The following is a 14,321-nucleotide window of genomic DNA, read 5'->3' as shown; positions in this document are numbered from 1 at the left end:
TGTTTAAAGACGTTTAAAATGACTCAGAATTCAAATATACAACTAATACAATTCAAAATTCTCCATAGAACTCATTATACAGGACACAGGATGTTCAGGATGGGCCTTTCACCATCAGATATCTGCCCACACTGCTCTGAGAACACTTCTGATAGCTACATCCATGCGCTGTGGTCCTGCACACCTGTCCAAAGGTTCTGGATTAAGGTGTGTGAAGATCTCTCAAAATGGTTTAAAACCAGTTTTTCTGCAAACCCCACACTTTGCCTACTGGGCGACCTGGGTGACACCAACATAGAAATACACTCCATAAACTTGGTCCTCGCAGTCTTATGCATCGCAAAGAAAACTATTCTTGTGAACTGGAAAGATAAGAATAATTTGTCTATCCAGCAGTTTAGAAATCTCCTGTTAGATCACATCAGCATTGAGACAATGTCTGTCTCCTCCAGGAACCAATCAGATGACTTTCATTCCCTCTGGTCCCCTGTGACTGGCTACATCACTTAATGTAGGTGGAGGATTGCGGCTTCGCTGGGATGACGGTGGATGTGGGTGGGGGGTCCCTGGTGGCTTCGGGTCTCCGGTTGTCTCCTGGGTGGGGATCTCGGCTGCTCCACTGTTGGGTCGGCTGGGGGTTCCGATCTGGGCGGGCGGCATTGGGTGGGCCCCGGGGTGGGGCTGCCTCGTGGTGGTGGGGGGTGGCTGCCGGGGTGCCTGGGTCGGTGTCCGTCGGCCCCTGGCCGGGTGGCCAGTCGGGCCCGGGGTGGGCCGGGTGGGGGCCCCGGGCTCTGGGGCGTCGGGTCTCCCCCCGCTCCTGGGGGTGGGGGGTCTGCCGCTGCTGGGGGGGGCTGGGCCTGTCCGGATGTGCCGTGCCGGGGGCTGGTTGGTCCGTGCCCTGGTGTTTGGTCGCAGCCCCAGAACCTGGGTGGGGGTGTGTGTATATATAGGTGGGTGTGTGTGTGTGTGTCTGTAGGTATGTTTGTGTGTGGGTGGGTGTAGAGGAATGTGTGTGCTGTACGTGTGTGTAGGTGTGTATGAAGGTCTGGGTGTGTGCGTCTATGTGTGTGTGTATGAGGGGTGTGCGGGTGTATGTGTGGAGGTCTATGTGGGATGTATGTGTGTGTATGTGAAGGTGTGTATATGTGAGTGTGTGCATGTGGAGGTCGATGTGTGTGTGGAGGAGTGAAGGTGTGGGTGGAGGCGTGAGTATGTATGGAGGTGTTTGTGTGTATATGCAGGTATGTATGTGAATGTGTGTGTAGTGGTGTATGTGTATGGAGGGGTATGAGAGTGTGTGTGTATGAAAGTTTCCATGTGTGTGTATGGAGGCACCGGTGTGTGTGTTTATAGGTATGTGCCTGAGGTGTGTGTGTGGAGGTATGTGCACGTTTTGAGGTGTTTGTGTATAGAGGTGTGTGAGAGGGTGTGTGAGTGGCTGGAGGAAAACAAAAAAAAAAGGGGTGTGTGTGTTTGCAGGGGTTAGGACGTGTCCTCTGGGGGGCGCCCTGGCCGGGTGTCGGGGGCGTGGGCCTGGGGTTCCCTTCCTTCGCCTCGCCCCCCTCCCACTCAGAAAGAGGAAAGTGGCCCCTTGGGCTGGTGGCTGGCCCCTGGGGGGGTTCGTGGCATGCCTGGGTTGGGTGGCTGCTCCGGGCCTGTGATGCCCTTCGGGGCCGGCGGAGGACGGGGGCGCCCTGAGCCGCTGGCGGGTCGTCTTCCAGGGGGGAGGTTTACTCCCCTCTGGACCTACATCTCCTGACCCCTCCCCTCCCCCACTCTTCACTACATACACAGGTAGGGCTGTGGGAGGTGTGCTTGTTGCGCTGGGCGGGGCAGGGGGGTCATCATAGTGGCCCCATTGCTTCGCCAAGCGGCAGCATGCCTCCCAGCTTTTAATTTCACTTAGTCACTGAGCACAAATAACATTTGCAACATACAAACACGTTTTGGGGGGCGGAACATGCGAGGTCAGGTGGGTGGGACTGCTCAGGTGGCCCCACCCCCTCCTCAATGCAGTTACTGCCCCCCAATTTTAACTCTTTTAATTGCAAACAGCACATAATATATTCCCTCACTAGTGGGGGAGGGAAGGGGGATGGGGTCTTTAAGCGCCCCTGTCTCCATGGATGGCCCGGGGGCGGGGCGGGCCGGGTGGCCTGTCGCATTGGCCCGGGGCGTGGGCGGGCTGTCCCGGGGGATTCTGGCTGCTGGCCCTGGGGGGAAGGGGCTGTTTTGGGGGTGGAGAGTGGGGGGCTGGGGCGGTGTGGGGGGGGTGGGGGCCTGGCTCATGTCTCCTCGCCTCCTGGCTGAGGCTGTCCCCCCGGGACATAAGGTGGCGGGAGGATGATGGTGAAAGGATGGTGTTTGTGTGGGAGGAAGGTGTATGTGAGGGAAGATGGTGTATGGGTAGGAGAATGGTGTGAGGATGGGTAGTGGAAGGATAGTGTGTGTGTGTGTGTGGGAGGATGGGGTATGTGTGGGAGGATGAATGGTGGAAGGATGATGTATGTGTGGGAGGATGGGGTATGTGTGGGAGGATGGATGGTGGAAGGATGGTGTGTGTGTGGGAGGATGGATGGTGTATGTGTGGGAGGATGGGTAGTGGAAGGATAGTGTGTGTGTGTGTGGGAGAATGGGGTATATGAAGGTGGATGTATGGTGTAGAAGAGGGAGGATGGTGTATGTGTGGGAGAATGGTGTATGTGTGGGAGGATGGGTAGTGGAAGGATAGTGTGTGTGTGTGTGGGAGGATGGGGTATGTGAAGGTGGATGTATGGTGTATGAGAGGGAGGATGGTGTATGTGTGGGAGGATGGATGGTGGAAGGATGATGTATGTGTGGGAGGATGGGGTATGTGTGGGAGAATGTATGGTGGAAGGATGGTGTGTGTGTGGGAGGATGGATGGTGGAAGGATGGTGTGTGTGTGCGGGAGGAAAGAGTATGTGAGGGATGGATGGTGTATGAGTGGGAGGATGAATGGAGGAGTGGAAGGAGAGTGTGTGTGTGTGTGTTTGTTTGTGTGTGTGTTGGTCTGGGGGGGGGCAGGATTAGTTCTCAGGGTGTGCGGCTGGGCACTGGGGTGTGGGGCTGGCCTCTGGCGGTGGCCGTCTGGGCGGGCCGGGTTCCCCCGGGTGGCGTGCTGGCCCTCGGCCTGTGGGGGTGGGGGGTGTCCCTGCGCTCCTGGGCCCGGGCCCTCTGCCCCGTCTGTCCCGGGCGGCCGGTGCTCGGGGGGGGTCGGGGACTGCTGGCCTCGGCCTGCCGGGGCCGGTGCCCTGTGTCCGCGGGGGGGCTCCTGCTGGGGTCTCCTGCTGCTGTCTTCCTGGGCGGGCGAGTGGTCGTCTCTGTGGACCGGTCGGGGTCTGTTACCTACGGGGGGGCTGGTGGCCTGGGTCTCGGGACAGCTGGCCTGACTCTGGCCTCTGTTCAGGTGAGGTGGCATCTGCATGATCACTCTGCATGGTCACTCCTTCCTGAACGTCTCCACTCCGTATATTCGGTATGTTGACACAGTCTCTGCGTCGCCGTGTAGCCGAGTCCTCCAGCACATCCACACAGGTTTCTCTGCGCGTGTTCTTGAATACAGCAGTTTCACTTATATCTATTATCATATTTTTTTTTTTTTTTTTTTTTCTTCAATATACCTTTTCTCTCTATTCTTATAATTATTCTTAAAATTTTATTATTATTTCTGTTATTATTATTATTATTATTACTCTTCTTCTTATTATTATTATTACTATTATTATTATCATTATTATTATTATTGTGATTATTATTATTGTTGCTATTATCAACTAGTTGTGTAATGACCTACTGGCTAGGATGATCTTAGCTATATATGTTGTAAGTAGTATGGATTACATGGTCTTTTGTATGATGTCTGAAGTCCCCACCTGCACTCCCCACACCCTTTCTGTCCCTCTCCCTCCCCTCCCTCTTCTCTCTCCCTTCTTTTCTCTCTCTCTCTCTCTGTTCCCTCCGGTCGAGTCCAGCATTAAGAGTTTGATTTAATAAAGTTTTTCATATCATCAAGAGGGACTTTATACATGTAGTATAAATCCCTGCTTGATAGAGTAAAATTGCCCGGCACCAGACGGCAGCCAGACAATCATTCTGTTTGCAACGATGCTGGACAAGACAGGTGAAGAAAAAAAAAAAAAAAAAAGAACTCTACCTTGACCAAAGCTCCAGTTGCAGCTGAAGAAAAGTAAAAAGTTGTGTTTTGTTTTTTTTTTTCTTTTGTCACCATAGACAACAGAATTTTGTGCTTCTCCACTCCTCCTGTGGTTTTGTGATCTTGCAGACCCTGTTAGTTGGATCTGCACTCACGGAGCGCTCCAACCTGAAACGTTCCCGGTAAAAATTGCCGCGCCATGAGGTCGGAACAAAACCGTGGTGCAGCCGTAACATGGTGCACACGCACCCAGTGTAAAGGAGGGGTGAGGAAATGTCAGGAAAATCCTCCGAGGACAGCTCGACTTTATCTGGCTTAATCAAAGTCTCTTTGACTGATGGAAAACTGAATGCTGGGATTAAATCTACAAAGTTTTAGTTAAAGGGTGTCCATACTTCTGCAACCAACTGTATGTTGTTTATGTTGTTTTTGTTTTGTTTTTTGTTTGTTTGTTTTTTAGGTTTTTCCACCAACTGTTTGTTTTTCAGTTGAATTGTTTTGGTTTAAAGGTGACATTAAAAGAGGGAAAAGTTTGTAAGTGATTCATCGTGATTTATTTTGTTAGCATCACAGAAAACCTGGAATTGTGAATAAATTTCCACTGCAGCTCCCAGGCTGAGTTTACATGCTTTCCAACACAGTCATGAGGTTCTTCAGGAATTACTGAATACAAATGTGTGTTTACCGTGTGAAGTAATGTTGTCACACAGATTTCAAGTGAGGATCCCAGAACTATTTAATTTGCTCTTTTTATGTGATTGAATGCAAACAAACTTATTAACCCTTAAGAATCCAAACCTGGCTTTCTTCTATTTATTTTTTTAATGTAAAACTTCATGCGGAAGCTGAAACCCTTTTAATCCCAGTCAGCATCAGACATGCTGTTTCTCAGTTGTCAGATTATGAGGCTAAAATGATGTAAAATGAATGTATGAATAGATATAGCAGCATAAAGGCCGACCAGAAGAAGAAAGCAGAATTTATTACTAACAGAACTTTGTAAAAATAACACACAGATCAACAGTGACCAAACCTTTTCTCATCTGTACATCATTCTCTCAAGTCTTGGCTTTCAGGAGAAAAAAAAAAACTGGCTTTATTCCAGCCATAGAGGAGCATTATTTTTCTTCTTTTCACACACACATAGAACTTTCTGCTCACTGGTTGATCTTTGGCTGCTCCTGATTGGACGTTACCGTCAATCTAAGCTCTCTGATTGGTAGAAAGTTTTACAGGAAGTGGCTTCATCATCATGTCCAGGTCTAAATAGAGGTCTCTTAGCAACATAGTAGTGATGGTGATGTTTTTATGATGAAATGTGATAAATAATGCTGTTATCATGGATCATTGTGGATTTACCAGATAGAGTGGATGAGATGTTAATGCCTGGAAAACTTATGTAGATCATCTAAAGGGTAAAATATCCATCACACCACAGTTCCTGAGAACCTGATTATGATAGAAATTATCTGGGGTGCTGGAGATCTAGCCGAGTTTTAAGGGTTAATGTAAACGGCTGCAGGGTAAGTCTTTAATTATGAATACAGATTTTAAAACATTAAGTTCAGCCAGTTAAACTTACAGCATGCGAAGGCCCTCCATGCCTCTGAACATGCTCCCTCTGACAGAATCCAGGTGGTTTGCTGTGAGATGAAGCTCTGCCACCGATGAGGCGCCCTCAAACGCACCGTCCTCGATCTCTGAGATCTTGTTGTTGCTCAGGTTTCTGGGAGGAGGAGGGTTAAAAAAAACATATGCTGTATGTCTGTGGTTTTCACTTTAACTGAACAGAGATGTCCACACAGATGAAGCACGCTGGAAGAAATCAGTTGTGTGGGAGGGAAGAAGTGCTTCTGTAGCCTCATTAACGCTGTTTTTTGTACAGTTGGTTTGGGCTCTGCTGCTTTTGAAAGTTAAGAAAAGTAAACACCAGACACACGATCTCTCAGAATCTGCTTCCTGACATGAACTGGATGCTGTTGGTGTTCTGGAAACTTCTCAGGGTGACCTACATTTTCTTGAGCTGCGACAGGCCCCTGAAGGCTCCGGTGGCCTCCAGCACGGAGATGTCGTTGTTGTTGAGACGCCTGGAACAATCACAGCGAGAGGACCCCAGGAGGAAGGAGAGAAATCATCATTAGTAGAAGAATTTAGGAATGTGTGTGTGTGTGTGTGTGTGTGTGTGTGTGTGTGTGTGTGTGTGTGTGTGTGTGTGTGTGTGTGTGTGTGTGTGTGTGTTCATCCACGCAGAATGAATCCTCACACACATGTCAGCATGAAGATCTTTAACACAGTTTGACATCATGTCACACAGCAGGCTGCACGCAAACATGTTTGAGTGTATTATGAATCTAACTGGAGAAAAAGGTGTTATATCTGTCAATCTGAACTCTTTATTCACAGTGATGTCATCAAGAAAAACACGTTTTATTTATCTTTAAATAAATTTTCACTGATGTGGGTAAATGCTGCACGTTTAATTTCCTTTATGATCCAGTTCTTTCTGTCCATAAATGTAGGCTCAACATTAAATGCTAACCCTGTGCCCTCCTCAAATTTAGTTCCCTCTGATGACATTCATGGTCAAATGTCTCTGTGTACAAACTGCTATAAAACTGTCACACATCAAGTTTCTGCACTTTTAGGATTTTAACCATTTAAATGCCAATTTGAAAATATTAATTACCATTAATTACAAAGAAACACAAAAACTAAATCATTTTCTTAATAATAAATAGTCTTTGGTGGTGATTAGACACTTGCATATGTCAGTTTTTTACATAATTTTAGTTCTCTGTGCAAGGAGATTTGTATTTATATGTTTTTCTACATTGTAAAGTTTTTAGTTTTTTAAACCACACAGCTATTTTATTTTTATCTTCTCTGTATTTATTTATTTATTATCATTCACATCTATATCATCCGCATCTAGAACTTGAACTTAGAAAACTATCAATGATCTACTAAAGACAAACACAAAGAAAAAACACCTCATAGGTAATTTATTATAAATACATTATTATTATTATTATTATTATTATTATTGATAACTTGAACATAAACAGCCAAAGCCAAAGAATAAAACACCTACTACAATATTATGATTTCTCTTCAAGAATTAGTTTTTCTCTTATTTTATTATCATAATAACAATATTAATATACCATATGTTGTTACCACTTACTTATTACCATATCCTTTATTTATCTAAATATTTATTTTGTTTTATCTATTATCTGTGGTAGATGTTGTAATAGTAGTTTTGTGATCAACAAGATTTTTATTTTTTTTATTTGATCAGAATTTATGTTTTCTTTGTTTCCGTCTCATTAGCTTCAGATCGTTGTTATCACATCGTTGTCAATCTGGGGACTGGAGTCAACACGAGACTAATAATTTTTTTATGAATCAAATATCATCAGTACTAAGTTTCCAGCAGTTAATCAGCACATTCAGTTTGCTCCATGTGTTTCTGTCTCACAGCTCTTCAGTGGAGGATGGAAGGTGTTCAGGGAACTTGGTGAGGCGGAGGTTGGAACAGTCGACAACATTGGCTTCGCAGCGACACTTTGCAGGACACACCGGTTTACTGTTACACTCGTAGCTCAGACGCCTGTCTTCAGCACCTGGACATGGACAAACACAGATGGACTGATGGACTGATGATGGCTGCAGAGTTTATCATCTACAATAATAAGCATCTACAAATCACACATTGATGTAATACACAGGTACAAACCCACACACCTGGGATATAGTACTGCTCCTTGGCTGTCAGGAAAAACAGAAATAAAACAGTCAGTCAACATGTTTGATGTTTTAAAAAAGTGGTCACTCACACACACATAGACCAGCAGAGTCAGACAGAAACAGATAGCAGACATCAAACAGTATGTGGTTCTATTGTAGTGTTAGGTAATTCTCTCCAGGTCTGACGGTGGACTGAAGCCGCAATCAGAGCGTCTGCCACCGCTTCATCACAAACTGGAGTAAAATGGGACATCAGAGCGTCTGCTACCGTTTCACCAAAATCTGGAGTAAAATGGGACATCAGAGCGTCTGCTACCGCTTCACCAAAATCTGGAGTAAAATGGGACATCAGAGCGTCTGCTACCGCTTCACCAAAATCTGGAGTAAAATGGGACATCAGAGCGTGTGCCATCGCTTCACCACAAACTGGAGTAAAATGGGACTTCAAAGCGTCTGCCACGGATTTACCACAAACTGGAGTAAAATGGGACATAGAGTGTTTGCCACCGCATTCACCACAAACTGGAGTAAAATGGGACATCAGAGCGTCTGCTACCGCTTCACCAAAATCTGGAGTAAAATGGGACATCAGAGCGTCTGCTACCGCTTCACCAAAATCTGGAGTAAAATGGGACATCAGAGCGTCTAATACCGCTTCACCAAAATCTGGAGTAAAATGGGACATCAGAGCGTGTGCCATCGCTTCACCACAAACTGGAGTAAAATGGGACTTCAAAGCGTCTGCCACGGATTTACCACAAACTGGAGTAAAATGGGACATCACAGTGTCTGCCACCACTTCACCACAAAGTAAAATGAAACAGGACAACACAGCATCTGCCACTGCTTCACCACAAACTGGAGTAAAATGGGACATAGAGTGTTTGCCATCGCATTCACCACAAACTGGAGTAAAATGGGACATCAGAGCGTGTGCCATCAGTTCACCACAAACTGGAGTAAAATGGGACATCAGAGTGTCTGCCACCGCTTCACCAGAAATCTGCATCTCAGAAAGGCTTTGTTCTACAAACTATAAAACATGAACGCCGCTGCTGCTGCATTAGGAGACTCACCACGATGCATCCCACCTCCTGTTTCCCTGAAGGACCAACAACTAAAGCGTTGCATGTTTTGGGAGGAGCTGGGGAGCCACATAGCTACTACTGCCTTTCTCAAACTAGGGGTCCCAAAATAATTTTAAAGGATCACCATGTCATTGTTAAAAAAATAGATTTGGGATTTTTACTCAGGCTATCAAAATTAAGGGGTTAATCTGTGGAATTAATGCATTAATCTTTTTTAATTTAAAAAACAAAAAGTTATTTCTCAGCCCATTTTAAAATCCCAAGTTGGCATTATCTTGGCGAGAGAAGCTGATTTTAGGCATTTAGGTGCCTTGTCACAGTAGTGAATTGAATCCAGTGAAAACCAGTTAATTTTCAGTATTTATGATGATTCTGGCAGTTTTCCAAATAAGTCAAATCCCAGTTGGTATTTGAGCTGTTTGAGAAGAAAAAAGTCTGGACTGGCACGTGACAGCAGAACTGCTCTGACTGACCGGAGCATCTGAACTTGTTGCTCTTGATCTGTGCGATCCGTTTGTTGGCGAGGCGGCGAGGGCTGGCACAACGCGCTCCGCTGGTTTCTATGGGGTTTGACCGCAGGAAGTCGGCCAGCCACTTCACGTTACAGTCACACACAAAGGGGTTCTGGGCCAGGTGTCTGAGAAGAAAGCACAGATGGATGGACATCAGTTGGATTACAGCAAACAGACTGAAACAGAACTTAAAACATATGCCCTCACAGTGTCTGGATGCTGTGCAGTGAGCTGAAGGTGCCTTTGGCCAAACTCTGGATCTTGTTGTCATACAGCGACAGCAGAGCCAAGTTCTCCAGATCTTTGAATGCTGCGGCTCGGATGCAGTGGATTTTATTTGCATTCAACAACCTGAGAAGGAGACAATAAATCACAAGTTCTGGTCAGGGTTTTAATAAAGACAAACACTCACTGTCCACTTGATTAGCTCCACCTGTACAACAGCTTGTTGACCCAAATAGCTAACCAGCCAATCATATGGCAGCAACTCAACACATTTAGTCATGATGTGATTCGGATGCTAGGTTCAGAATTTGGTGAAAACATCATGAAGCATGGATCCGTCCTGCCTCTGATCAACACTTCAGGCTGCTGGTGTGATGATTTGGGGGATATTTTCTTGTCCCACTTTGGGCCCCTTAGTACCAACACGGCCTGGTTTAACCACCACAGCCTACCTGAGTATTGTAGATGACCATGTCCATCGCCTTATCAGCACGGTGTAGCTGTCATGATTGCTTTTGCCATGGTGTGTGGGGTTTTGCTCTGAGTTCTAGGTGGGGCTGAGCAGAAATCCAGGATGGAGTCTGGAGAACTCTTACAAACACACCTGCAGCTCATCTGCTCATTTACAGCTGCCTTCTTTAAGGACCTGCAGGAGCTCCAGTCTCCACCAGATTGTTTTCCTGTTTCCATGGTAATCAGGCTCCTACCAGTGCTTTTCAGTGCCACCAAGAGATCTTGTTTAACCGTGCTCTCATGTGTTCCTAGTGCAGTCTTGTCACTCCAGGTTTTCATCCAAAGATAGCTGATTCCGTCTCAACATTCGAGCTTCTTTCACCATCTTCTTCCTCTACCTGTCCTCAGAACCTGCCTGCTAGCCCAGCCAACTTCCCGCATAAATCCTCACCACGGCCTGCGAATCATTCACTTACACCTCCTCTGTTGGACCTTGTCTTACAGGACACTCTGTTCATCTTAGCTATTTACCTTAGGAACAAACTAACCTCTCCTCTAACTAACTCAGCAGACACGTTGAAATCAGCCATTTCTGAGTAGTGAGACGTGCTTGGAGAACATGACAAAGCCCTGCACTTCTTGGGGGATCAACAAGGTCTTTGTTATCATCGATTGGACAAAATTTTTGAACAAATGCAGAAAAATTCCCAAACGATTGTCTGTTATATACATATATATATATATATATATATATATATATATATATATATATATATATATACACACACATATATATACACACACAGGACTACATGACAGCACCTGGGTCCAACTGGACACTCAGCAGTCTGACTACCACTTAATGACGATGTCCCATCTTCTTTGAATTCTTGCTTGTGTTTTTCTTACTCTCAAATGTAAGTCCCTTTGGATAAAAGCGTCTGCTAAATGACTGTAGAATAGAATAGAATTAGCTCATATTTCAGAAGAAAACTGGATTTTATTAATTTCACTGTTGTTTTAGTCAAATAATCAATGCAGGTAAATGATTAGCAAGCTGCTCGGCTAAAAAGATAAATCACGCATGTTCTGAACAGACACGAGAGCAGCCGAGGCAGATGCCTGCCAGACCCTCCCTCCCCTCCCAGCCCCACCTGAACATGTCCAGGTGGCCCCTGAGGAAGGAGGTTAGCAGCTGAGCGTTGAATTAATTGATTATTGGAGAGGAAAAAACATTATATAATAGAAAATAAAAACAGTTTGTATTTATTTTAGACTAATTTGAATGGTTCTCAGCTATCACTGTAATGTAGGTTAGCTCGGTAGTTTGGGACTCATCCTCCTGCTTTGCAGTAGGAACAGAGACATTTCTAGTGCAGCAGACTGGGTGACGGCTTTCAATCCAATCAGAGAAATATTTACATTTTCTAGATATCAGAAGATAAATGAGCAACAACCATGTAGCATCATATATGTTTCCCCACTAATCTAATGCTTCACCTGTGCGTCTACAGATCTGGAGATAAACTTCATGTGTTGCTACATGAGGGAGGCGATGACGTGGAGGATTGGTAGTCAGATCAGTTTTCCCTGACATCACTGAAAGCAAGTAAAACAAACTAGTGGGAGGCCACCAGAAATAATGATTGTGATGCTATTATGACATTACATGATTGGAGATACTATATAATAGTATAATAGTATAATAGTATAGTATAATAACATAATAGTTATCTTATTACACAAAGTTCTACCTTTTAAAATGTGATTATTTAATTATAAAGGTGCTTCCAGCCGTTGTTTGGCTGTAAATCTCCACAGTGGTTTGCTTGTGATCATTTTACATTCAGTTCATATAAAACAATAAACCATGTCAGGTCCTGCTAGTTTCTGTTCCTGAGCCTACCTCATTTATTTTACCATTGCATCTGATTTTATTTATTTGTTTTTATTTATTATTTATTTGTTGCCTCTTGTTTGGTGATAATGTTCAATGATGATGCTCACAATACAATAAATCCTAAAAAAGGAGCGGCCATTTTGTTTTTGATGGTGTTTTAGCTGAGATTTGATTTGTTTCTCCACAGATTATAATTGCATTTCTTTTTAATTGAAGAGGTTATTTTGTATTTTAAGTAGTTGGTCTTGAGATAATTCATTGTTTAAGTATTTAAAAAAGAGAGATGGGTTTTGGAATATAAAGTATCCGTCTTGCAGCAAATAACTGAATCTAAACAAACTTCATTGTATTTTTAGTGCTTCCCCCACCAAGTACCAAAACCTCTGAGGAAGGTTTCCACCACCTTCTGTCGCACCAAGTATAAAGGCAGTTCTGGAGGAAAAAGGTCCAACCCAGCACTGAGATGGACCTGATGAAGTGGATGGTGAGTGTAGAATCATTCCTAAAGTAGATACTGCAACTTCACATTATGGCTCAATAAGAAAATCTGTTTCATTTCTTGATTTTATGGCTTTTGTTTATTTATTTAACTAGAATGCTTTAATTTCACCAAGTTTTATATTTGTGCTTTGTTTATTTTCAGGTTGTTTTAGTTCATCTTTATTCTGTCTGCTTATTGTTTAGAAAAGTTTACATAAAAAAAGTTTCCACAGGGGAAGTTTGATAAGTAGCAGTGATGTTTTCAGAAAGTACGTGTCATGGTTTGAGATTCAGACGGGTGAGCTGAGACGGACACTTGCATGCAGAGGTTTGGACTTACAGCAGCTCCAGCGAGACCAGGCCATCAAAAACTCCAGCAGGCAGCTCTGTGATTTTATTTCCATACAGAACCCTGAACACAGAGAGCAGAACAAAACGGGTCTGCTTCAGTCTGCCACATTTTCCATTTCACACCAACACATGTTCACATATGAGCCACAAAGCAGCAGAACACACACATTCAGATTGCTGTGATTGTTTTGATATAAAACTTCTGTTTACAGAAAGCAGGCGAATCTTTGAATCATTCATACAAACACTCACAGTGAAAGCATGAGGAATGAATAACTGACACACTCACAGTGAGTTGAGAGCTCGGAGGCCGTGGAAGGCATCAGGAGCGATCTCGGATATCTGGTTGTTACTTAGGTCTCTGGGAATGAAAGAAGCAGACCTGTTATTGCATGAATCTGAGTTTTATTTTTACAGACATGAAATGTCAACCAATTCATTCTCATCTGATTTGATTTAAACATCCATCTTGATCCAAAAAAAAAAAAAACATTCTGCTCACGAGAGGATGGAAAGATTAATTATTTTCTGCTTCATCTGCTGAGTTCTTCTGTGGCCATGTTTGTTCTCTATCCACCGGATTGTTCACGTAGTTTGATTCTTTTTAGGTGTTTCCATCAGGTCTGGTGATATATATATATATTAATACTTCCACACAATAATAACAGAACTAAAAAAAAACTCAACTCATATTTCAACAAGGACAAGATCATATTTCTCTAGTTTTATCTTCTCTTCATCGGCTTCCTGTTAAATCCAGAATAGAATTGAAATTTTTTCTCCTCGCAGATAAATTCCTCTCCTCTTAGTGACCAAAATCCACTGGATCTTAAAGATCTCAGAGTTCCAGATGTTCTCAGAGCTTCATCTCGGCTTTGGCAGGGCCTTTCAAAATCCCACATGTTAGATTATAATGTCGTCGCTCTGCTGCTGCACAACAGCTGCTTAACTGTCATGATGATTTTTAATATAAAACCACTTAAACCTTACAGGTAACACAATCAAGAAGCCAGCCTTTGCTGGTCTCACAGTGATGAAATCAGAAGGTGAAGGGTGGGAACAGGAATGAGATTAAAAAGGAATGAATAACTACAGAGATACACAGATGGAGAGAGAGAACGTCTGAACCAAGGAAAAAGGAGGAGAAAAGCAGAACGAGTGGACGGGATAGAAACCACACAGAGGCTTCATAAAGAGTAGAGAGATGAAGGTTGTTATTATGGACAGGTGTGAATTCTTTAAACATACGTATCAAATCGCAATGTGTTCAGTTTATGATGAAAGACCTGAACTGAACTCTGATGGGGACCTTTTCTTATTACAGGCTGATGGAAAGCACATACAGGAACACCAGGAGATTTCAAACAGATTTCCTGTTATTGCCTCT

General features: G+C 44.1%; 1 protein-coding gene across 1 annotated transcript in view; it reads right to left on the bottom strand.

The window, feature by feature from the left end:
- The window catches only part of LOC121638758 (slit homolog 1 protein-like), a 133,317-nt gene that overhangs the window by 49,220 nt on the left and 69,776 nt on the right, over window positions 1-14,321 (bottom strand). Inside the window, exons 11-18 of the mRNA XM_041983726.1 lie at window positions 13,224-13,295; window positions 12,924-12,995; window positions 9,733-9,876; window positions 9,487-9,650; window positions 7,923-7,946; window positions 7,657-7,801; window positions 6,188-6,262; window positions 5,758-5,901 (exon numbers count right to left, since the gene is read on the bottom strand). Of these exons, the coding sequence (XP_041839660.1) occupies window positions 5,758-5,901; window positions 6,188-6,262; window positions 7,657-7,801; window positions 7,923-7,946; window positions 9,487-9,650; window positions 9,733-9,876; window positions 12,924-12,995; window positions 13,224-13,295 (840 nt within the window). The remainder of the gene's footprint in view (window positions 1-5,757; window positions 5,902-6,187; window positions 6,263-7,656; window positions 7,802-7,922; window positions 7,947-9,486; window positions 9,651-9,732; window positions 9,877-12,923; window positions 12,996-13,223; window positions 13,296-14,321) is intronic.

This window comes from Melanotaenia boesemani, chromosome 4 (genome assembly GCF_017639745.1).
Source record: "Melanotaenia boesemani isolate fMelBoe1 chromosome 4, fMelBoe1.pri, whole genome shotgun sequence".
NCBI classification, from domain to species: Eukaryota; Metazoa; Chordata; class Actinopteri; order Atheriniformes; family Melanotaeniidae; genus Melanotaenia; species Melanotaenia boesemani.
Note: the sequence above shows the minus strand (reverse complement) of the source record. Positions and strands in the feature narration are given on the sequence as shown.